At 36.6% G+C, this 24,234-nt stretch overlaps 1 protein-coding gene across 1 annotated transcript; it reads left to right on the plus strand.

Moving 5' to 3' along the window:
* Positions 1 to 23,008: 23,008 nt before the first annotated feature.
* LOC149253296 (uncharacterized) lies at positions 23,009 to 23,842 on the plus strand. Its single transcript, XM_089456803.1, has 3 exons — positions 23,009 to 23,165; positions 23,259 to 23,351; positions 23,524 to 23,842. The coding sequence occupies exons 1-3, from the start codon at positions 23,037 to 23,039 to the stop codon at positions 23,719 to 23,721; spliced, it is 420 nt and encodes a 139-aa protein (XP_089312929.1). The 5' UTR covers positions 23,009 to 23,036; the 3' UTR covers positions 23,722 to 23,842.
* Positions 23,843 to 24,234: the final 392 nt, after the last annotated feature.

Below are 24,234 nucleotides of genomic sequence, written 5' to 3' on the forward strand. Positions count from 1 at the left end.
TTTAGTGATTTCATCAAGAACTGCGTATTCCTTGTTTTCTTTTTCCTATTTCTTTTCTTGCAACTGATTCTTATACAATACCTTTTCATTGAATATTACATCTCTGCTCCTAATGATTTTGTGATTTTCATAATCATATAAGCGATAACCGAAATCATTAACACCATATCCAATAAAGGTACATTTCATTGACTTTGCCTCAAGCTTTGTTCTATTTTCTTTATCAATATGGACAAAGGCCTTACAACCAAAAGGCTTTAAAAAGGAGTAGTTTACCTTTTTACATGTCCATGCTTCCTCCGGAACACCACCATCCAAGGAACTTGAAGGCCCTCTATTTATTAGATAAACAACAGTATCTACACCATCTTCCCAAAACTGTAAAGGCAATCCTGCATGTAATCTCATGCACCTTGCACGCTCCATGATTGTTCTGTTCATCCTTTCAGACACACCATTTTCTTGTGGTGTTCTTGGAACTGTCTTCTCTCTGCGAATTCCATGCTCTGAACAGTACCTATCAAACTCTTTGCTGCAATATTCACCTCCATTGTATGATCTAAGACACTTCAATTTCTTTCCTGTCTCAATCTCAACCAAAGCTTTCCATTTCTTGAAAGTATCAAATACATTAGATTTATTCTTAATACAATAAATCCAAGTTTTTCTGGTTGCATCATCAATAAAAGTAACATAATAAGGAGAGCCACCAAGAGATGATACCTGAGCAGGTCCCCATACATCTGTATGCATGAGCTCTAATTTTTCATTCTTCTTTTCTTTCCCAACTCTGAGAAATCTGACTCTCTTCTGTTTTCCATAAATGCAATTCTCACAGAAGTCCAAATCAACATTCTTCAAACCTGGCAACAAATTCCTTGAGTGAAGAATCTTCATCCCCTTTTCACTCATGTGTCTCAGCCTATGATGCCATAATGCCGCATCTGCTCCTTTGGAAGTTAAAGCATTAACAGAGTTAGAAATACCATTGCATAAATACAATGTACCAACCTTTTCGCCTTTTTCTATTACCAGGGCTCCTTTGGTGACCTTCCAAGCTTTATCTGTGAAAGTTGTCACACAACCTTCACCACCTAACTGCCCTGTTGAAATCAGATTTTTCTTTAGATCTGGAACATGCCTTACCTCCTTTAATAGCCATTGGTTTCCATTCTGTTGTTTTACAAGAACCTTACCCATTCCAATGATTTTACAGGGTTTATCATCACCCAGATGAACTTGTCCAAAATCTCCTTGAACATAGCCATGAAAGTATTTCTTATCGGGTGTGGCATGGAATGAAGCCCCTGAATCTACTACCCAGGAATCAGTAATATTTTCAAAAGAAAGAATCAGAGCATCTTGTAACACCTCACCTGTCACATTTTGCTTCATGATTGTTTTCTTGCTGTGCATCTCCTTCTTTTCCCTTCCAAGATCTACAGTCTTTCTTTAGGTGTCCTTTCTTTCCACATTTCTAGCACACTATCCCCGATCTAGACTTGGATCTACCTTTCGTTGATTTACTGCGATATCCTGAGCTCTTTCCTCTTTCCATTTTTCTTCCTCTAGACTCTGCACTCAAAGCATTTCCCGATGTCTCACCGGAGCTTTTTCGTCGCATTTCCTCACTAAGGATAGCATTGACACCATCATCAAAATTTAAAGTACTAGATCCAGAAACGGAGTTACTAATGGCCATTACCAAACCATTCCAACTTTTTGGTAATGAGCACAAGAATAACAGAGCTCTAACTTCATCATCAAAGTTTACCCCTACAGAACTTAACTGACTTGTAACTGTATTAAAATCATTTAAATGGTTTGCAACAGATCCACCTTCCGACATATTCATATTAAATAACTGTTTCATAAGAAATACCTTGTTTGAGGCCGAGGGTTTTTCATATAGTTTTGACAACATTTGCATCAAACCCTCTGTCATGGTTTCCTTCAAAATGTTGAAGGAGACTGACGCAGCAAGGCACAACCGTATTGTTCTGAGTGCCTTTCTATCGAGAAGGTTCCATTCTTCGTCTTTCATACCCGTCGGCATCTTTGTTTTTCCGCCCAATGGTAGGTATAGATCTTTCTGATACATATAATCTTCCATTTGCATCTTCCATAGCGAGAAGTTTTGGCCGTTAAATTTCTCGACCCTAAACTTACCATCTTCCACCATTGCTCCCACTCGAACCAGGAACCCTTCTTTCCTGCGAGTTTATCAGCCAAATAGACCTTCGGCTTTGATACCAGTTGTTAGAAAATTATATATTACGGAGCAATGGAACACATAAAATATTGCAGAAATATAAGCACAGAAAATGCACAAAACAAGAGAGACACAGATATACGTGGTTCACCTAGTTTGGGCTACGTCCACCCTGAACAACCAGTCCTTCCTTTCTATTATCCAGCAAAATGGAGACACAACCTACAATAAATCCGTTGTAATATCCTCTTTTTTCTCTCACAGTCTCACCTCTCAGTTTCTCGCTCAAATACACCTCTATATCTCAGCCTCCAATACAATGCCCTCATACAAAGAGAGGGGTTGCCTACTAAGGCAAAAAACCCTAAACTAAACATAAGTTCTACCGTCAGATCATCTACCTAATGAATGACCCAGATTGACTAGAAATTACTATACTTTTACAAGGCAATTTTACATTTGTTTTTAGCTTCAGGGGCGCTACCCCAGAGCCCCCGTCGGGGGACCGCTGGCCCCCGGACCCCCCAGCCGGGGGTGATCGGCCCCCCCGGACCCCTGCGGGGGGGACAAGTCCCCCCCGCACCCCCCCGCGTGGAGGGGTGTACAAACTTCCTGGAGTATACATCTGACTGAAACAAAGACCTTTGAACAATCATGCTCCACACACAACAATAACAAATATCGCTATTCATTTAATGGTTCAAATCCTCAGTAAACAATGTCTTTCATGATTTAAATTGATTCATTAAGGAGATGAAGTAATAAAAATCCATTAACTCCAATCTAGAATCCATATCACAAGAATTTTCGTATTTTACACACATAAAGCTTAGAAAACTAATATAAAGATAAGAAAATAAGGTAAGAAAATGTATAAATTCTAAAGCCTAACATCACCGCCCAACTTACCTATTTGCATGACCTCATGTAAACAAGTGATTAACAGGAAGAGTAGTTAGGGAATAGGTTGGGTAAGGATTTTCGCCATAATGTCGGAATCCATTTCTACTTCGGGTTTCTTGAAAAGCAACATACTAACTTTCTTCGCTCAATTCATATTTATATTTCTAATCCTCTTGAGGACACCAAATCATGGGGCACCTGTAACTGCACCCTATCCAGCTAAGACCTTCTTCCAACACCAGGTGAGCATAATCACGTGTCATGATCATTGCAGCTTGAAAATTCCGAAGGCTGAAAGGTTCTTTGTTTTTAACTTCATTGGATGATGCCTGCCATCTATGCTTGACTCCTCTGAGGGCTTCATCCTTGATGTCTCCCAGGTATTCCAATCCTAACTACAAAACATCATTGTGAATTAATGCCAAAGCATCAACAACACTATATTGTTCCATAAAACTCTTATGACAGATAAGTGTTCGCAAATGGCTATGTGGATCTCCTTTAACCCAAAGGTCTATGCCAAGCTCTCTTCTTTGAAAGATTCTATAGTCTTATGCCCACTTTATCTAATTTCTAGAGAGTGATATAAAAGCTTGGAACTACACATCTCCTATAAAAGGAACAGGGTTCTCATCTACCTGCTATTATAGGAAGAAGTTGTGCATGTATAGTTCATAGAAGAAGTACTGTGTAAATTATCATCCTACTTATTAAAAGAATTAAAAAATATGAAACTTTGTTGAATTCATATGGTTGCCCTGGCCGAATGGCCTTGACTTTAAGCAGCAAATGTCATTCTAACATAAATAAAGCATAATTTCTAGCTGGATATCTACATGGTAGAACATCAAAATATATAGAATAGACCTCTTTAATATTTTTCGTGGCCTTTCCAAAATAACCCTTTAGGGGCTGGACCTTTTTCTTAGCTTCTCTTAGCTTACCATAAGTTTCATCCTTCGTAATTGTCAATGCCTTAAAATTTTGAAGCAGATCTTGATGCTCCTTCTAAGGTAATACCTCTTTTCGATATCATGTTAAAGCTTCTTGTTGTTCCTCCAACTTTTTATTAAAAACCTGAATGGTGGACTCCACAATCAAAGGAGTATACGGAAGCACATGTTCTGTCTATGTACTTCTCACAATGAGTGTTGGTGAATCTGCTTTGGTCCCTGCTTCATTAGTCAGAACATCAATATTTAATGTGCTTGACTCTGTTTGAGGTCCCACAGTAGAGGTAACAACAAAGTTTTCAAATTTAGTTTGAGTCTCATTCTCCCAAACTTCTTTCTTATTATCATTTCTCTTCCCATGATGCCATTAGGAAAAACTATCCTGAAATCATTTCTTTAATTTTTGTACCTTCATTTGTAGCTTCATGTTCTCTTTTCTCAACAACTATGTTTCTTGACTAGTCTTGGTTTTGCTTTTATCGTTCAGTCCCATATCAATATTTTGTGTAGAACTTTTGGTCAAAGTAAATGGAGAAGAGGAGAGAGAAATGACAGCTATAGCCTCATGTTTTTCAATCACCATTTCCTTGGTGGACTCAGTTGTAGCATCAATTATGGTTTCCACAAGGTCTCTGTCAACCTCGGGTTCAATTAGAAATTCAGTATTGACTTCTTGTCCCATGTTTTCTGAAGGAGACAGTAAAGCTACTTCTTTAGGGGAGGAGCTTTCTAGGACAGTTGCAAAAGAGTCTGCAGAATGTTCTTGAAGAAAAGTTCTCAAGTTATTCTGCGGGTTCTAAAATGTGAGTGGATGCAGAATTATGGGGATACATTGGAGAATTAGGTAGTGTCTTTTGATCAGAATGATTTCCTGAGCAACCTACAACTTCTTCAAAATTCATAAAATTCAGAAAATTTTCCAATCCTTCCAGAACTTGTGTTAGCTCCATTTCCCGTTCTTGAGGAGAATCCTCTTGATTCACTTCATGTGTGTCAAGAATTTCACAACGTTCAATTTCCTCAAGCAGTTGTTCAGAGGCGTCTATAGCATTTCGTGACTTAGCTAACCTAGTCGATATTCTTCTTTTTCTAGGTAGGGAGGCCAATAGAGAAGCCATACTTTTCTCTGCCCTAGTGAATTGTTGGGGGGTTGGAGCTTTTGATTTTCACTATGAGGTACTTTCTACTGTAGCATTTATTTTTTATTAGCCTCCTCATTTTCTTCCGACTCCTCTTTATTAGGTGGGATATTTCCAGAATCTTTAATGGATGCTTCAATTTGTAATCACTATAACAAAACCAACTATTAGCGTCCCTTTTTACTTCTTTTTTTGCATCTAGAGCCCATTTTTGGTGCTATTTGCATCCATTTATCAAATATGGTGCAAAACTTGACACAAAATTTGCATCAAGTTTTGCACCAAATCTTACACCAAGTTTAGCACCAGGTATTGCAATAGGTTTTGCACCACGTTTTGCACCAAATTTTATGCCAAGTTTTGTATCATCCTTTACACCAGGTTTTGTTCCAGGTTTTGCATCAAGTTTGGCACCTAATTTTGTTTGACATACTTTTGCATCCTCATTTGCATCCACTTTTTGCACCTACACTTGCATCAACTTTTGCATCGACTTTTGCATCCTTTTTTGCATCCTTTTTTAAATCATTTTTTGCACCCATTTTTTCATCCATTTGTGCATCCCTTTTGCGCCAAGTTTTACATCGTGTTTTGTGTCTAGTTTTGCATAAAATTTTGCATCTACTTTTGTTGCATCCACTTTTCCCTCTTGTTTGGCATCCATATTTACATCCTCTTTTGCATCTATTATTGTACCCACTATTGCATCTAATATTTTTGTGCCACAATTAGCGCCTAGTTTGGCACCTCCTTTTGCACCCACTTTTGATTATAATTTTTCATCCACGTTTTCATCCTCATTTGCGTCTAGGTTTTCATCAACTACTACATCTATTTTTGCATCCTTTTTTGTATCCAATTTTGGACCGGGATTTGCATCGGGTTTTGTGTCTCGTTTTGCATCTACTTTTGCATCGACTTCTATTGCATCCACTTTTGCACACAATTTTGCATCCACTGTTGCACCCATTTTAAATTTCACTTTTTGCATCCCTTTTTACATCTTCATTTGCATCATACTTTGATTCTTTTTTTGCATCTATCATTACATCCACTTTTGTTATGCCACAATTTGCACCATGTTTTTCACTCACTGTTGTATCCACGTTTGCTTCCAATTTTGCATCCATGTTCACATCCTCTTTTGCATCAAATATTGCATCTATTTTTGCATCCACTTTTATGTCAGGTTTATGCATTGGGTTTTGCATCTCGTCTTGTATCTACTTTTGCATCTACTTACATTATATCCATTTTTTGCATCCAATTTTGTTTTGCCTGTTGCATCAATGTTTGCTTCCACTTTTACATCCATTTTTGCATCTTATTTTGCATATTTTTTGTCTATTGTTACATCTACTTTTGTTGCACCATATCTTGCGCCTACCATTGCAACCACATTTGCTTCCACGTTTGCATCCCCTATTGCATCCACTTTTGTTTCATCCATTTTTGCATATACTTTTGTTTCCGTTGTTGCATCCACATTTGTTTCACCACAATTTGTGCCAAGTTTTACACCTACCATTGGACCCATGTTTGCTTACACTTTTGCCTTCATGTTTGCATCCAAGTTTGCATTGACAACTGCATCTACTTTTGCATCCACTTTTGTGTCAAGTTTTTCATGTTGTTGTGCATCTACTTATGTTGTATCCACTTTTCATCCAATTTTACTTCTATTGTTGCCCCCATTTCTATGTTCACTTTTGCATCCCTTTTCCAACACTCATCATATTTTCTGCATTGATGATATTCCTTATGGCATTGACAATTATGAACAATTGATGACAATGTCAATAATATTGACAATGATGAAAATGAAGATGATGGCGATGACATGAATTGTGATTATGATGATAAAGACGATAGTGGTTACAATGACAATGATGATGATGGCAATGATTATGATGATGATGATGCTAATGACGTTGGCGAATCTTCCCAATTTTAGATGTTGTCATTGTCATAATCATAAGCATTATCTTTGGTGTCATGATCATAATTTCATCTAGGTCATCATCAAAAACAATAATGGCATGAATGATGATGATGCATGATTACAATAATGTCGATAGAAATTACATTAATGATGATGATGGGGATGATAAAAATGAAAATGACAATGATAATGGTGGTGATGATGATCATCATCGATCATCTGTCAAAAATAGAGTTGTTATTTCTCTTACGTATATCAATGTGTCCTAAACAACCCTTTTCTAGCACTGATCACATTTTTTGGGTTGATGATATTTCTTACAACATCTACAATTATGAACAATTGCAAACAATGTCCATAATGATGATGATGATGGCATGAATGGTGATTATGATGATAATGTAATGATGGCAATAACAATGACAAGGATGGTGGTGATGATGATGACAATGATTATGATAATGAGAATGACCTTACAATCTTATGGATTCGTGAACAATTACTAGTTTCAATACCATCTTCTGGATACGTATTACTATCATACTTTTTAAATTTTCTGTCTCTCTTAAGGTATCTTACTATAATGGTGTTGTCAACACTAGAAAGATATCTTGTTGTAATGGTGGTTCTAATGTTAGCACTAGCAAAGTTTAGTAGGGAGGATGCTACTACAAGAGGAATTCCTTCTAAGTGACTATGGCATTCAAAATGAGGCTTTATGGGCTGCTTGTTAACACATGTTCTCATGCTCATATAAAATTAATGTGAAAAGTTGCTTTAATTGGTTCCCATGCATAATTGATATTGATAATGGGGTGGTATAAAATTGTAATGGGCATATCCGTTAGTTAGTTATGATGGGTCAACAACATTGAAACCATCCAAGTGACATTTCACCTTGGAACAATCATCGCTCGTGCGAAAACACGAAGTTTATGTAAATGAAAGTTGTGATTGTAGTGGAATTAAAACCATCGAGAAATATCAAAGAAGACGCTGCCTACCAGTTTTGAAAGACAACCAAGGCATTGAACAACTATTTGCGTTAGGATGTAGTGAGGGAATCGAAGGAAATTTGGCAGCCCTAAGTTGCCATTACTATTGCCAATCACACATTCAATAGTAACCATAAAAGGTAGCCACATATAAACAGAACTTTGAGGTGTTGACAGTCAGAATCTATTGTAATAGCTTTGACGTATATATAGTTTTGTGTTTAGATGAGAATGAAGTGGGCTTCATCCAGGGTTCGGCTCAATCCTCGTCCATTCCATGCAGTGGTGTTTAATTCGCCAAGCAAGAGAATATTACGTGAGTGTTCAGAGTTAAATCAACAGAAATCAAGGACGTGTGATTGTCAAATTATTGCTCCTCCCTTATGATTGAGCGCTTGATGCGATGGTCATTATCCTTGGGTGATACTTTTATTCCCCATTTTCTATTGAAAAAGTAGCGTTTTTTTGTTCGATTATGATAGGATTGGATGAACGCCGGTTTGGGTGGATGTAGACCCATGTTTTTTTGTGGTGATCTTCAAATGTCTTGAGGATAAGAAAAAAATCCTTGACCAAGGTCCATGGTTTTGGGGATGAGTTGGTCTTCTAGTGAAGCCATGGTTTCCCAACTTCAATCCTCTCACTATGTTGTCGATGACTACTCTAGTATGGGTAAGATTCCCAGTTTTCCCATTCACTTTACCCATCTAGATCTCTTAGAAAAAGTGGGCAATTTTATTGGAAGATTCGTCAAAGTAGACAGGGAAAGACTTTTGAAAGGCATTTTCACCTATGTTTGCATATGTGTTTAGGTAGATCCCAATGAAGTTTTGCGAGATAAAATTGAGCTCAAGTGGATGGGAATTGTGTATTCCCAACCCCTGGACTATTAAAATACAACTTTTTGATATAGGAATTACCAACAAGATAGACACCTTCAAACTGTTTGTCCCTTTCCAATAGGGGCTTCCTCCTTACAGTCATCTAAGAACTCTAGCTGCCGTTGGAGGGATCTTAAGGAAAGAGAGGGATCCAAAATGTAACACCCCTCCCTTGTGTGTCAAACTTTGCAAACCTAAGCTGAGAAAAGCTAGGTATGATGTGTAATATAAAAAGTAAATACATTATTAATAAATTAATCACTTGGAAAAGCGAGACACCAAGAGATGAGATTCTTGCCAAATCACATTGGTGAATGGGAAAGGATAATTCTTTCATGGTAAAGCTTCTCGATTTAATTCTAGATAAGTTGGATGGATTGGAGATAAATATCCATTGAGAAAAACATAAAAGTTGTGCGGGAGAGAAAGGCAATCTTCTATGAGGAAAATCCTCATGGGAGAGAAAGGTGAGCTTTTATGAGATAAGCCTACGCAAATGGATAAAAAGATCCATAAAAGCGAGACACCGCTAATGGAAACCATATCATGAAAGAAGGTATTAAATACCCATTGCATAGATCAATTGGAGGCGGTTGATCCATGGCAAGAACCTCGACTCGGTGGTGAACTGAAGAGTCATTTCTAGGTTGGGTAGCGGTGCTCTGTTTTCCAAGTGTCGTTCTCTCTTTTGATCTAGTTTGACTCACTTGCGTGGATTGTTCTGTATGTTGGTTTCTTACCCTCTATGTTATAAATTCCTTAGCATATGAGAGAATTTGCTTGAGTTTTAAATGCACTGCATGTGGCGTTAATGAGATGATTTTATGGATGAACATAAATGAAATTCTAATTACAGTCACAGTATGTGGATCTTATGTAGAATTGGTGTTAACCTGTCTTTTGTTAAGATAGTGAATAGTCGTGCTTGAGCCGCTATGCAAATTTGTTAATTGTGGTTAAGGCTCAACTGTATAAACTATGGTACAAGTTATTTGTGCTATGCATCCAATGCTACGCTTCTGATTAATTGTGCATAATCCCTAAGATACACATGTTAACGTGTCATGCAACTGTGGCAGATGGATTATTGATTATGTATGATAAATGATTTTGTTTTAAAACGGTAGAGCCTATGGTTCGGGTTATCTAATATATGCATTATGCATTATAGGATGAATTGCATCCATTGAGGCGTTCTAATTATTTATTCGTATTGCATAAGATATATGTCGGTGGTACTTTCGGCCATGACAATAGGAATATGAACATGCTATATGGCAAAGCTAGTTATTGTAAATGGATGACCTGATCTCCATAAATGTTGGATTGAATCCTCAAAGGAGGGATACTCGAATGCGGGATATTGAATAATATTGATTGATTCCTCCTCTATGATGTGATGTAGGCATGGGTAGAAGTGCTTGTGTTAGCTTTGTTATGAGGTAGTTGTATATGAACGCGTGTGACAACCATTACATCTAAATTTATTACAAGCTAAAATTAGTAAAGGAAACCAATATGTTGCCTTTAATACTGTGGCTAGGAGGTGTCTACTGAAAGAGGACCCAAAGTTGATCATAATTCATGGAACAAGGTACCAATCAACCTTAAGCACAATGCAAGAATAGGATGAAAACCTTAAGCATGACCACCAACTCATCGAATGGCCATGAGGCTGCAATATGCAAGAAGAGGATGAAAAACATTGACTTTGAAAGCTTTTACAACCAGAGAACCTTAAAACCCCAACTCCCTCCTTAGGACAAGTGTATTTGAGTTTACCAAGAGTTGGCTTCCAACACACCCAACGCTCAATGCCAAACATGACATGGTACACTAAAACACAAAGACCATAAAACCTTTCAACATATCGACAAAGTACACATTCTTCCTTGAAATACACATTCTAAGGAAACCCACAAATGACTTCTCCTCATTTTGAGGATGGTACATAAGTTAAATTGGATTGCATAGGGATTTCTTAACACAGGGTTCAAAATTATTACAACAATATACTCATTAATCACTAAATATGTCATTTGTAGGAATTGCAGTTAGGTGGGGAGGATAACACTCCTATCCATTTTTAAAGCTACACCCAATTAATAAGTTCTCCATGTGCCACAATAAATGAAATTTTTATGACTATAGTGACACATCCCTCGAGATTTCCTTCCACACCAACACTTTTATCCATGAACTAAAGAGTGACTATTTCATTATTATATTATACATACATGTTAATATAAGCATTAAAATTTGTATTCCTTTGTAAAAAATGCTAGTCCAAGAGATACATTTGATCACCTTGTCTTGTATCCAATATCCAATGTTGACCCCTATATCCTTAGATCTAGAGTGAAGGTTTCATTTCTAATGTTGTGTTTGAGCTTAAATTAAACAGACACAGAAGCCAAACGCCGTTATTGATACTTACGAAGGTGTGGCTTCATATTTGCAAGCTTGTACACACATATTCAGATTTGGGTTTCATGGAAATATTTTCTTGCTAAGCAAACTAATAAACCTCTATACAAAGTCGACCGCATGAATTATGCACGACTGGTTTTTGAAAATTCCCCTAAACGGGACTGTGTTTTATGGAATGTGCCCATCAGAGGGTACGCCATGAATGGACCCTGTGAGGAAGCCCTCCTACTCTATTCCCAAATGCGGTAGAAAGGCATATAGCCCGATGAACTCATTCTTACCTTTATTCTGAAGGGGATGAAAGTTCATCATTTTATAATAAGAGCCGGATTGGATTGCAATCTATTTGTGGGGAACGCCCTTCTTGCTCTATATGCAAAATGTGGAAGTATAGAGAACGCACGCCAAGTGTTTAACAAAATGTGTGAGAGAGATTTGGTGTCATGGAACTCTATGATTGTTGGATATTCTCAGAATGGACATGCCTATGAGGCATTGACGCTTTTCCATCAAATGCTGCTAGAGGAGGTGGTACCGGGTCCCGTTACTATGGTTAGTGTTCTCCGAGCATGTACATAGGTCGAAGCTCTTCAACGAGGTAAGTGTGTGCATAGTTACATGATTAGAAATAAGATTGAGATCAACATCTTTGTAGATACCTCCCTCACAGATCTCTATTCGAAATGTGCAAGTATTGAAATGGCACGTCTATTGTTTGACAAAATGTCTTGATAGAGATGTTGTGGCATGACTGCATGCAGTCAAAACACCCATGAATGTGATGTAGGTTGGCTTCACGCCACTATGCTCCATTTGAGAAAAGAGCCCAAGAGCATTTTCAGCATGCCCGTTCATACCAAGACCCTCAATAATGTCTTGACCGTTTCAGAGGGGCTATTGCGAGGTTTGCGTAATGGAGTTCGGACAGATTCAGGACGGGGGGGTTTTCTACATTTTAAGATGGTGATTCGAGGTTTTGTTTCTGAAGCATAAAATCTCTGTAGCGAAAATGAAGTCTTCTCTGAGGAAGCTGCGAGGATTTTCACTCAGCAAACATGGAGCTAAAGAGAAACTGGGCTCGGTCTATCACAGCCAGAAGCAGCAGCAGCTGCCACCTCCGGCTTCCATGGACGAGCTCGTTCAAGCTTCCCAGGTACCGATTTCATGGATCATTTTTCAAGTTAGGGCATGCTGTTGCGTTATTTATATTTTCAAGAAAATTGAGCTTTTTCCTTTAAAAGAATTCGCGATAAAGAGGTTCTTGTTGCGTTTTAGAGATAGCCTGTGACGAATGATTTTCAAAAATGAAATGCGAAGCGTTAGTTCTCTTGATGAGTTCAGAATGTAGTGATTTCTTTGATAAATTGTAAAGTTAGGACAAGTTATGATATTTCAGGTTTCAAGCATGGAAGTTGAGCTTTGCCTTAAAATGAATTGCATTTTTTTTTGCCCAAAACGGTTTTCTTCGAGTTATGCAGATCGAATTTAGGTGATGATTTAATCATCTAGACAATTCTAGAGGTTTATTAAGCCCGTCCTAACTTAAAAAAATATAGTGCATGAAATCACTACATCCTAGACTTCTAACATTTAATCCCAATGTTTTTTACACTGGATCTGTAAACCCGATAACAATCACTTCCGACGTAGCATTTCAATTTCTTTAAAAGCAAAGCGCGGTTCGATGCTTAAAACTTCCAATATCACAACGGCCTATCCTAACTTTAGAGATAATCAATGAGGTATTCATTTAAAAGCAAAACTCTATGGCCGTGTGTGAAACTAAAATATCACGACAGCCTGTCCTAAGTTCATAGATAATCACTGAAGTGTTCCTTTCGAATGAAAGATTAATTTCCATAGGTAAAAGTTCAAATATCAGGATAGCCTGTCTTAACTTCACAGATAATCAATGAAGTCGCTAGATAGAAAATCCTAGAAGTTTTTGATCACAGTGGCGGAAAGAACATAACTTGTTAGGTCATTGAGATGTTGCCTTTGGCAATCGGTGACCCCAGGGCTTGATCTCGTCACCTCTGGCTGGCATGTGTAAAGGGCTATCATGCTATGTTGAGGGTTGATTGTTATGTTATTTGAAGTTTTATGCATGTAGGTTGAGCTTTACCTTCAAATGGATTGTAGCATTATGTTAAAAGGGTTCTCGTTGAGTCTTTGTTGTTAACGATTTGCTAAGTTGATCAAATTTAGGGCTGTAAACATGAATCATCACGCTTCTAGATAATGCGAGAAATTTTGTGTGTTATGTAACATGTTGAAGTGCAGAACTGAGTGGCTCGTTGAGAGGTTTACTTTTGCAATTGCTGATTCTGCACAGTTTGAACTTGTGACCTCTGGCTGGCATGTGACAAGGGCTAATCGTATGATTCGCTGAACCTAAATTGAGTGAAAAATACAGCTCAAAACACTTCAAGTCAATGAGAAGCCATCTGCTCTGGAGGAATTAAATTGTCTATGAAATTTAAATACAGAAATTTTGAGTCTTAATTAGCTTAATGTTGCTTAGGTTCCATTCCCAGAAAATGATTGGCATTAGGAAGTTTGAATCTCTTTTCATTCAACAGTGTTGTTTAGATAATATCTCAGCACAGTCGTCTTCAATATCGTTTCATGCTGCATGCTTTGATTTTTGGTGTAATTAAGATTTTATTAAAATACAACTTGTAACAAAATGAGGATAATAATGGTTTCCCCTGTTGATTCTGAGTATGTGCTATATTTTTCATTGCTTTACATCTTTCAAAAAAAGAGAGGACTTTAACATCTCCTTACTTGAAATTCCTGGTTTAAACCCTTATATGTTCATATTGAATATTTTGTTGCATGTGCTGTTAATCAGGCATAAGTTTTATTCAGTTCTGAGTAAATATTGCAGCTCAAAGTACAACAAACCTAAACTTATAAAAGTTTCATTCTAACACTTTTTCATCCAACTTTTAATTTACTATTAACAACCACTGAAAGTCGTCCCCATTCTACTAATCAGCTATAGTTAGCTTATCTTAATTAATTAAACGTAAGTTGTATCCAGTTCCAAGCAAAATGCTGCAGTTCAAAGTACAACAAATATACTAATAAAAATCATATTCTAACCTTTTGCTATCCAACACATTATCTTAAAATTTATATCCATGAATAACCTATGGCAGTCGTTCCTAATCTAGTAAGTACTAAGCAGCTAGAGTTAGCTTATCTAAAACTACTTCTACATCATGCATTTGCCATTTTAAACACAAAGTCAAATTCTTTTTCGTTATTGAGAGTGTTTATGTTGAAGACAATAAGGGTGGCTCTTGAGTTTTTTGTTTATGTGCTACAGAATCTCCTCTACAGTAAGCGAAACCATTCTAGGTGCGGGGTAGGATGTGCAGGGTTGAGAGGGAGACAGATGCTACTTGCCTTCCTTTGTTCTCTCGACTCAGCAACTTGTCTGTTTGCTAAACATTAGAGGAATTTTTAACCTTTTAGAAGTTGATTATATGGGAGAAGATAGTTAGGATTCAAAATAATAAACTTATGTTCTTTAGTGAAATACCACTGGAGTGTTTTTGGTCCTTCGTACTGAAAGAATTTTTGGTCATTCTTACTTTCATCTACATTTTTGTAATTAACTTGTACTTCTGACTCTTTTTTTTAATTTTTTTTTTTTTTCAACTCTTGTCTCCCATATCTCTCTTACTTTCCAACTATGTTGCATGGAGAGTCAACATGTGCCTGATGACAAATCCCTTGTACCCTGCATTCCAGTGTTTTGGGGACTTAAAAATGGCTTGGGAATGTCCCAGAATAGCTGGGGGCATCATGGGAGACATGGGAACTTCTAGGGCATTCCCAATCTGTCCCTCACAAAAATATCTGGGACAATCAACTGACCCTTGAACCTACTGACAGTTCAAGATTATATATATATATATATATATATATATATATATATATATATATATATATATATATATATATATAACCTAAATCCATCCCTGCACCTGCCTGAAGTCTAAATCCTACCTGCTTCTAATTTTCTAAATCCTACCTGTCATCTCAGCATATCATTCTAAAATTGTTCTCAGCAATTCCTTTCTGTGGCGCTGGCACTCACAGACTCCAGTGCATCATACTCTCAGTCAATACTTGCTATTCCTCTACAATTCTTATCCCTGACTGTATTTATAATCTTTATCAGTGTCAGGGGGGTGGGCATCAACGGTGGCTTTTGGGATCTATTTAAATTTTCTCTTTGAATTTATTTAAATTCTTATTCACAGTGTTTCTTATTTGCAATTGGAATTTATTTATTTAAATGTTTTATATTTATCGTGGTGAATTAAGAAAAAAATATTATTATTATTATATTTAATATTTTATTATTTTCAAAATTTTAAATATTTATGATTACTACTACTATTATTATTATAATATATAAAATAATTTATATATTATTGCCATCTCCAACTTTCTGTCCCCTTAAAAATTTGGGGGTGCACTCTGGTGGTTCCGGAAACTTACCCACCATCCCTGCTACCCCCCGTCCCAAAGCCAGTGCGACATAGCTTTCTAACTATGTGTTTGCTGCAGCAAGGTGGTACAATTCGAGTTCAATTACTTTTTCCAGAAAGGCAGAAACAAGTTAGTTGCTTGCAGTTGTCTCAAGTTATTTTGCTTCATTGAATAGAGTGAGAAGTCCTCATGAGTCAAGGCCAGTATAATCCCCATGAGATTTGAACCTTTCTGAACATTGCAAGTATGAATTCTATTCACCATTTGGACTGACCATGGAGAGTAGTTGCCTAAGATACAACTGTTTGCAGCTGAGTTAAGGTTACTTTTCACTAATAAATAAACTAAGCTAAATAAAAGTGATTTGTAGACTGGTCATCTAGCATTCCATGAATTCTATTTTACAATTTTGTGGAACTTCCTATTCTTTCTATAGAATTCTGTGGAACTAAATATTCTTTTCATCCTCCCCAAGTTAATGGTTTATTCAATCTACTGCTATTGTATTTTACAGGATTGGTCTGTCCTGATCTATATCCCAGGTTAAATGGAATAATTTTCAATTATCTTGGAGTGTATAAGATGTTTAAAACAGAGAAACGGTTTGTAAATTCTTTAGTACTTCCTCTAAGATTGAAAAAAGCAGAGGCTGGTCAATTTCAATTTGATTTACTCTTGCTCCCAGAGTTCATTGTGAAAGTCTTGGATGATATTTTTCTTAATTTTTTATTTTATTTTATTTATCAGGCAGGGATAAGTGGCTTTTATGTTAATTTCTTGTGATTGCAGAATGGTTCCGAGGTTAATAATTTTTTTCACAGTTATAGCTGGAATCCATTTATTGATAACCTATGTTCCTTCTTGTAATATTCTACATAATATTTGACTTTTTTTTTTTTTTTCAAAGAAAAAAAATGTATATATTAATTAGGCAAAAATATATGCATCTTCTGACTGGCAACTGATTTTTCAGTTTTGCCAAAATCATGACTGGCTGTTTTCTAATCTTCCCAAAAAAAAATATTTGACATTGGTCATCCTGTTGATACAAATTACCTTTTTGTCATTTGCGTTATCCTTAGGCAGAATTGTTTGCAGGAGGCTTGAAATTTCCATTAGTTCCTGTGTAAGTTCACATACTAAGGATTTAGGGTAAGTGTTGCACCATTTTCTTGATCTACACATTACAGAAGCGTCGACCCTAAATCAAGGTGAACAACTTGCTTGGAAAGTTGAATAAATTCTGCCCTAATTGCTTGACGTTCAGGGCTACAAATCTAATTCTTTTCAGATCTGAATCTGTTTATGAGAGATAAAACACACAAATGGCATAATAATCATTTATTGCTCATCATAACATTCAAATGCATGAGATCCACGCCTTCCAAGTCACTTTCATGATGGAACAGTTGACTGCATAAACAGTTTAATTTTTAGCCTGTTTCCATTGCTTTCTTGCAATCATTCTGATAAATCTAGCAACAGAGAACATCTCCAAGGACAGAGTCATGGCAAAACAAGATGAACAATTTGACTAAGATAATTGGAATGATCTATGTTATTGAAGTTCGATGTCTGGAGTTTGAGATCACATTATTCTAATCTGCAAGTATTCATGATGGGTTTGGTATTTTATAGCTTGATACATCTTCTAAAGACTCACATTAACGCATGAACAAGCCTATCTCTCTGCCCTTTGGAATTTATGAACAAGGTTTGCTACTCTGCAACCAGATCACACTCTGCTCTGTCAAAACGTTTCCTTTTTGAAAATTTTTGCATGACTGATATCTCAGGTATATCCAAAACTAAATCAGTGCTGATAACAGCCCAAACATCCACTCAATAATACTAGCATCACACTGGTTCTATCTTCTGTTACTAGGAGTTCAAGTACTAGCTTTTACTGCAGAATTCTTGAGATCATGCTAACGTCCTGAATGATCAAACTTTGGGGTTTATTTGCATCATTGTTATGTAAACTTTCTTGTTTTGGAACTAGTATATATTTTCTATTTTTTATTTTTATTTTTTATTATTATTATTGTGGATGCATTGTTTTACATACATAGTCTTGTGCTTTGGTGCTGGTGTCTTTCTGTCATATCTGAACATCATTAATGTGTTTATTTGGAACTAGTTTGACCATTGTATGTTGGAATCTAAACTTTAATTTCATTTACAGGACTGCTCTCTTGAATTTTGGAAAATTTTGACATTGTTTCAAATTTGATTCATATTTGAAATAACACTTGAATGCTCATTAATTGGTATACATCTGGAAGCACTAAGGGAGCATTTCTATGTTGTTTCATCATTTACACAGGGTACTTCCTAACTGTTATTCTACCCCGGATTCAGAGGAGCAGCCACGATTTTATCCATAGTTTCTTTCCTTCCAACTTTAGATGGGATCTCACCTCAACCTTCTGCCTTGGTGGTCAATCAACATCTTTGATGCCTGTTCGGGGTTGTGCCATATTAGGTTACAGATCATACATAATCAGACCGAGTTATGGACCAGCTCCAGACAGATCCAGAGTATGGCGCCTTCCACCCATTAGGGGTAAATCAGCTCCAGACTGATCCAGAGTATGACGCCTTCCACCTATTAGACTAGGCCATACATAATGAGAGCGAGTTATGGACCAGCTCCAGACAGATACTTTGCAGATCCAAAGTATGGCACCTTCCACCCATTAGGGGTAAACTAGCTCCAGACAGATCCAGAGTATGGCACCTTCCACCCATTAGGGGTAAACCAGCTCCAGACTGATCCAGAGTATGGCACCTTCCACCCATTAGGGGTAAACCAGCTCCAGACTGATCCAGAGTATGGCACCTTCCACCTATTAGACTAGCCCTACATTCAGCAGAGCAGAGATAATATTTTCAAGAGTTTCCTTGCTTGGACATTAGATGATAGGAGAGCATTTTGCATATGTTCTTAGGATGCTTTTGTGCAGATTATAGTGGGTTGGTAAGGGATCCCCCTCCCCAAACACCCTATCAGCATAGTTAAGACTTGAGTTTAGGGTGGCTTTAATTATCTCTGGTAATAGAAAATGATACGGAGGATTGTGCATAACCCACCCCCTTTTTGATTCCAATAAGCAGAGGTGGTCACTATGGTAATCCGATTTCAATTTGTAGTTAGAAAATGGGGTCACAACTTTCCATATTTTTTGTTTTGTTTTGTCTTTTTACATCAAACAATAGTATATTTATTAGAACCATAGTCAACTAAACAAACAGGAAACAATTTATTTGACAGGTGGAAGAAGTGATAGGCTTAGAGCAATTGAATTGTAGGCCATGCTTCTTGACAAATTGATGAACAGATGTCTCCTTACTTGAGATTTAGGTTGGCACCATGGCACCATCCTGTCCATCATTATACACTAATCTTGTCATTATCTTCTTCACTGTGAATGACTGGCCTGTTCCCTGCAAATAGATCTGGGCATAGAGGAGCCAATCCAAGAACAGTAATCTCTAGCACAAGACAATATTAATGATCTAAATACCTAATCCTGAAGCTTGAGTTTGATTTTTCTCTACTGGTTCTGAATCTCTGATTGAGAATCTCCCACTCGTCATTATCAAACCTTCTCCTTCATCATTGGCATCAGCTGCACTGCTGAGGTACGTTGGTTGGTTGTCATTGGACTTGAGAGCTTGAAGTTTCAAATGATTATAGTAACAGACAGCCAGAAAAGCCAGTCCACACCCACTCAAGTTTATGACTGTAACCTTTTCATTTATTACAGACAAAGATTATGTTATGAGCAGCCAGTCCTTGACAAGACCAGCAACATTCATAGTCAAGGCTGAAGTCTTTCCTATCAGAAGAAACACTGCAAGATTAAGAGCCAAGGCACAAGCAGAAATGTCATGTAATCCAAATCAAAGGAAGAGACCCTGATTATCAGAAATGGGTATTCTACTAAGGCCCAGGGGGTGCTGAGAAAAACAAGGCAACAAGGAGCAACAAAGATGTGATGGGATTCAACTTAATCCCTTTTGATGTTCGTGGAATTTGTATGAGAACCAATTGGGTAGTCTCACATGCAACTGCACTTAACTGGAGAATCACCTCCCATGCATTCATCTTGGCCTCCCCATAAGCTGAAATAGTAACTCCAATGGATATGGCCAACATATTGGCCTCGGGCTCACCTTTATAAGATTCTTTCTTCAGGGAAACCACAATCAAATACACAACAATGGGAATTAGAGCTTTCAACATTTGAAATAATGATACTGAGAGGAAAACATAGGCAGAATTTGAAAACCAGAGACCCAAAGAATACACTTATCAATACTATGGGTTCAACGAGCTTGAAGACTCTTACAATAGCAACAGCCAGTGTTGAGTAGAAGCCCATGTGAATCATGGTGGGACTGAGCACACTAAAGTTGTCAAGCAATGGCAACTCCAATGGATATGGCTAACATATTGGCCATGGCCTCACCTTTATAAGATTCTTTCTTCAGGGGAACTGCAATCGAATGCATATCAAATGGGCACAAGAGCTTTCAACATTTGAAATATCGATACTTTGAGAGACATGCACCAAAGGCTGCATCATTTAGGATTTGTACTCAGTTTAGGTGTCATATTCAAGGGGAAGTTGTTATGCTTTCCACCACTTCATAGATTGTTAGAGTGATGAAACAAAAGAGGCTCCCTCTTGAGGCTAGATTATGTCATTCATATCAGCTGTGTTGTTGATGTCCTAGCTCAGCCAGGTCTTGCCAAAACTCTGTTGAGGTTCAAAATTTATTATAAACTGAAATGTCTTCACAAGAATTGACCTCATAAAATGCCATAATCACAAGATATTCCATACATGGCTGTGATTATGGCTCGCAAGACCCTTAGACTTTGAGCAATGAGGCTCACAACATCACTTATGATTATGCACTCTACAATTCTGTGACCAGCTGAATGTCAAGCAATTGAACCGCGATTTAAATCCTATTTTGTCAGCAATAAGTACTATACTTTGTCTTTATTTAGTGTAGAGAACCAAGCACTTATTCTGCTCATCTATAGAAGGGACAATGGTTGTTTGCCTATGAGGTATAAGGAAATCCTATCAGATGTTTTGTATTTTCGTATGGAATTGAATCATACTCCTGCACACTATAACATTCATATATATCAACCTGTAGAGGCTTTAATAACACCTGGTATTCTGGTTAGTGATTTTATTGGACCTCATTTGCATATCCTACATGCACAGGATGGACTATTCATATGTTACAAGGTATTATTCTTATTATTTAGGGTGCACATCTTCAGGTGCTCAAGAACGATTACTAGAACAGTCAGTTAATTCTGCAATTTAAAGGATGAAAAAGGAGGTTATAGGAGTCTAGTTTTGGTTCTCATCCACAATGTCACACTAGTCTGCCTGGGCATGGTTCTCATGGTTTAATAGTGACTTGAGGAGTCATAATACCACAGATCACTAAACACGAACAGCTAAGGTAGCCCAAGGACAATAGCCATCTTTACACATTAATTAACAGGTCTTACATTAATTATCCTAGGGGGTTTTAATACTTCCAAATGCTTAAAAAATAGTTAGCAGAGCATTCACATTACACATTCCAGCAATCTTTTCTATAAACCAACTAAATGCAGTCAGGAGAGCCCTCCTTTTACACTATACAACCTTATTGTTAGTATGATCAACCTTATTTTAATATATAGTGTGACAAACCGTATGTGACAGGCAGGTGGAAAACTTTTCTCGCAATTGACTAAGCGACGTCCTCTGAGCCAGACTTGAGACGGAAACCCTCGTCAGAAGTTTATTCTTGGCTCTTTTCCAAACAAATGAAGAGTCAATGGGGTTTTGTGTAATCACTTCTGGTATCGTATTGGGTTATTGTTAGAAGCGATAATTGGATTCTGATTCTCATCGAGTGAGTTGTTCTGCTTTCTCAATTTGAGAGGGTTTGTTTGGAGGGAAAAACGAAAGAGGACATACAAGAATAGTGAGGGGAAAGATGCAGAGGAAGAGGATTGAGAACATCGCTAGCAGGCAGGCTACATTTTCCAAACGTAGGTGGATTGCTGAAGAAAGCTTACGAGCTCTCGGTGCTCTGCACTGCAGAAGTTGAACATGTGATTTTCTCCCCAGCAGGAAAGCACTATGAACTGTTTTTTAGTGCAAATCCTACTATTTTGATTCTAATAATCATGGCTATGCAAACCTCATGAGATTCTTACTAATAACCCTGGTGGTGCAAGCCCTAGTAAGCTCGATGTTGAAAAACTTAGTGTAAAACCTCCAAATCGCTGGTTTTGTTGTAGTGCTTATTGGAGAGTATATAAAAAATTTCACACCTTTTTATGAGATATGGGAGGAAAACATGTTAAAGATTTTTAATAAATATAAAATTTCCAAAATGATGCTAGTTACGTGTGATTCTTTTTTCATTGTTTGTGATTATGAAAAATGAAACTCAATGTTTTTTCATTAGTGCACACATATTTCATTATATAATTGCATATAGAAAAATCATTCCAGAGCCGATAAAAATAAAAATGAAGAATTTATGGTCCAACGTTATATTTAAGGGAGATGTTTAAGGATGACGTTTGAATTTTTTTTTTTCATTTTAAGACATTTGGAGCAAATATTAGGAAGGACTTTGAGAAAGGATTGTCCTTGATTTTCAAAAACGGAGTTGTTCCTTTCCAGCCATATGCCCCAAGTGACCATCAAAGGGTGAGCTCATATGTTTTTTGGATGTTTTCTTTATAGCCATTTTTTTACACATATCCATAGAGTCCCCATGCCATTGATGTGAATTACTTGTTCGGTTTTTTTTAACCAAAATTTTTAACCAAACAAGAAAAATTTAAAAAATTCCTCAGGATCAAAGACTGAAACAAAGACCTATTGACATACCTTTTAAAGTATGGAAAGAACTTGTAAAATCATATGAAAAGTTGGATGCACAAAGAAAAGCCGGCAATGAGAGCATTCAGGTATTTAATTTTTCATTAAACATTATTTAGAATGTATTAATACTTACAAGTATCTTAGACATGTATTTGTGTGAAAATAAATTGAATTGGTTTATGTTTAAGGACAAGGCATCCAAGGCGAGGTTAACCAAGACAAAAGTCACTCATCGTAGTGGCCAAAAAGGTTTAAAAGCACTGATAACAACCTTTGTAAGTATATTAAACATGTGATATTTTTTTAATAAATTTTGTACTAGAAGAAAGTCATTGTTATCTAATTTCTCCCTATTTATTGATTGATAGGAACTAAAATATGGAAGACCTCCAAATCATTTGGAAAAGGAGGTGCTGCAGCAAAAGAGATGGGTTGAATTTGTTGTTTGGATGGACTCTATGGTATGTAATTTTAGTTGGATTTCCAATATACTTTTAAACCATATTTTCATTTTATTTTTTAGTACTATTAGATATTATATCTTACCTCATTTTATGGTTAACATTGTATAACAAAAACATGCGTTGTGTTATGTAATTAATACTAACATGTAATATTGATTTTTTTTGTCAGAATGCTATAGGTAATGATTGCCAAGACGATGATCCAAATTATGTTCAACATATATCAGGAGATGATGAGGATGAGGATGAGGATGATGGTGGTGAAGGAGGAGATGATGATGATAGTTGCGGTGTTGGTGATGATGTGGATCAGAGTAATGAGGATGGTCAAGATGATCATGAGGATGATCTTGGTGGTGGTAGCTAGGCATGCACATGCATTGTTTTTTATGAAGAAATTATTGTGTAGAATGACATTGTTATGTTAGATGGGTGTTGTGAATTTACCCTATATCAATGAGACATTTTGATTTTGTAATCATACGATGAGTTTGATTTATGTATGTTGTTAATTTATCGTAGAATAACGATATTCATGAAATATTTTGATTTGTTAATCATATTTGAATTTTACTTGTTTTGATTAAAAATAATACTGATTTTATTAGTATTATGTTGCTATTTTATACATGTTTTGAAAATTGTTAATGACACATTGTTATTTTTTTGGATGGATGTTGTCAATTTCTCTTAAATTTCTTTACAAATGATTTTGAATTGTGATATCTGCTTTAATGATATTTAGAAACTATCATATATTTCACTATGAATCTATAAAGGGGGTCATATATGTAAAGAAAAATATACTCTATATAAGAAGTCAAATGCAGATGTAACCATGGATGCAAAATTGGATGTTAAACTAGGAATTAATACAAAA

The sequence above is a fragment of the Pinus tabuliformis genome, chromosome 7, assembly GCF_031772625.1.
Source record: "Pinus tabuliformis cultivar Carrire ecotype Pingquan chromosome 7, CPIR1, whole genome shotgun sequence".
Taxonomy (NCBI): Eukaryota; Viridiplantae; Streptophyta; class Pinopsida; order Pinales; family Pinaceae; genus Pinus; species Pinus tabuliformis.

What these genes read in the sequence shown, in the direction of transcription:
- LOC149253296 (XM_089456803.1), top strand. Translation starts at nt 23,037, where the DNA reads ATGTATTTGTGTGAAAATAAATTGAATTGGTTTATGTTTAAGGACAAG. An exon ending in AAGCACTGATAACAACCTTT is followed by an intron (nt 23,166 to 23,258) that starts GTAAGTATATTA and finishes ATTGATTGATAG; the next exon opens with GAACTAAAATATGGAAGACC. An exon ending in TTGTTTGGATGGACTCTATG is followed by an intron (nt 23,352 to 23,523) that starts GTATGTAATTTT and finishes TTTTTTTGTCAG; the next exon opens with AATGCTATAGGTAATGATTG.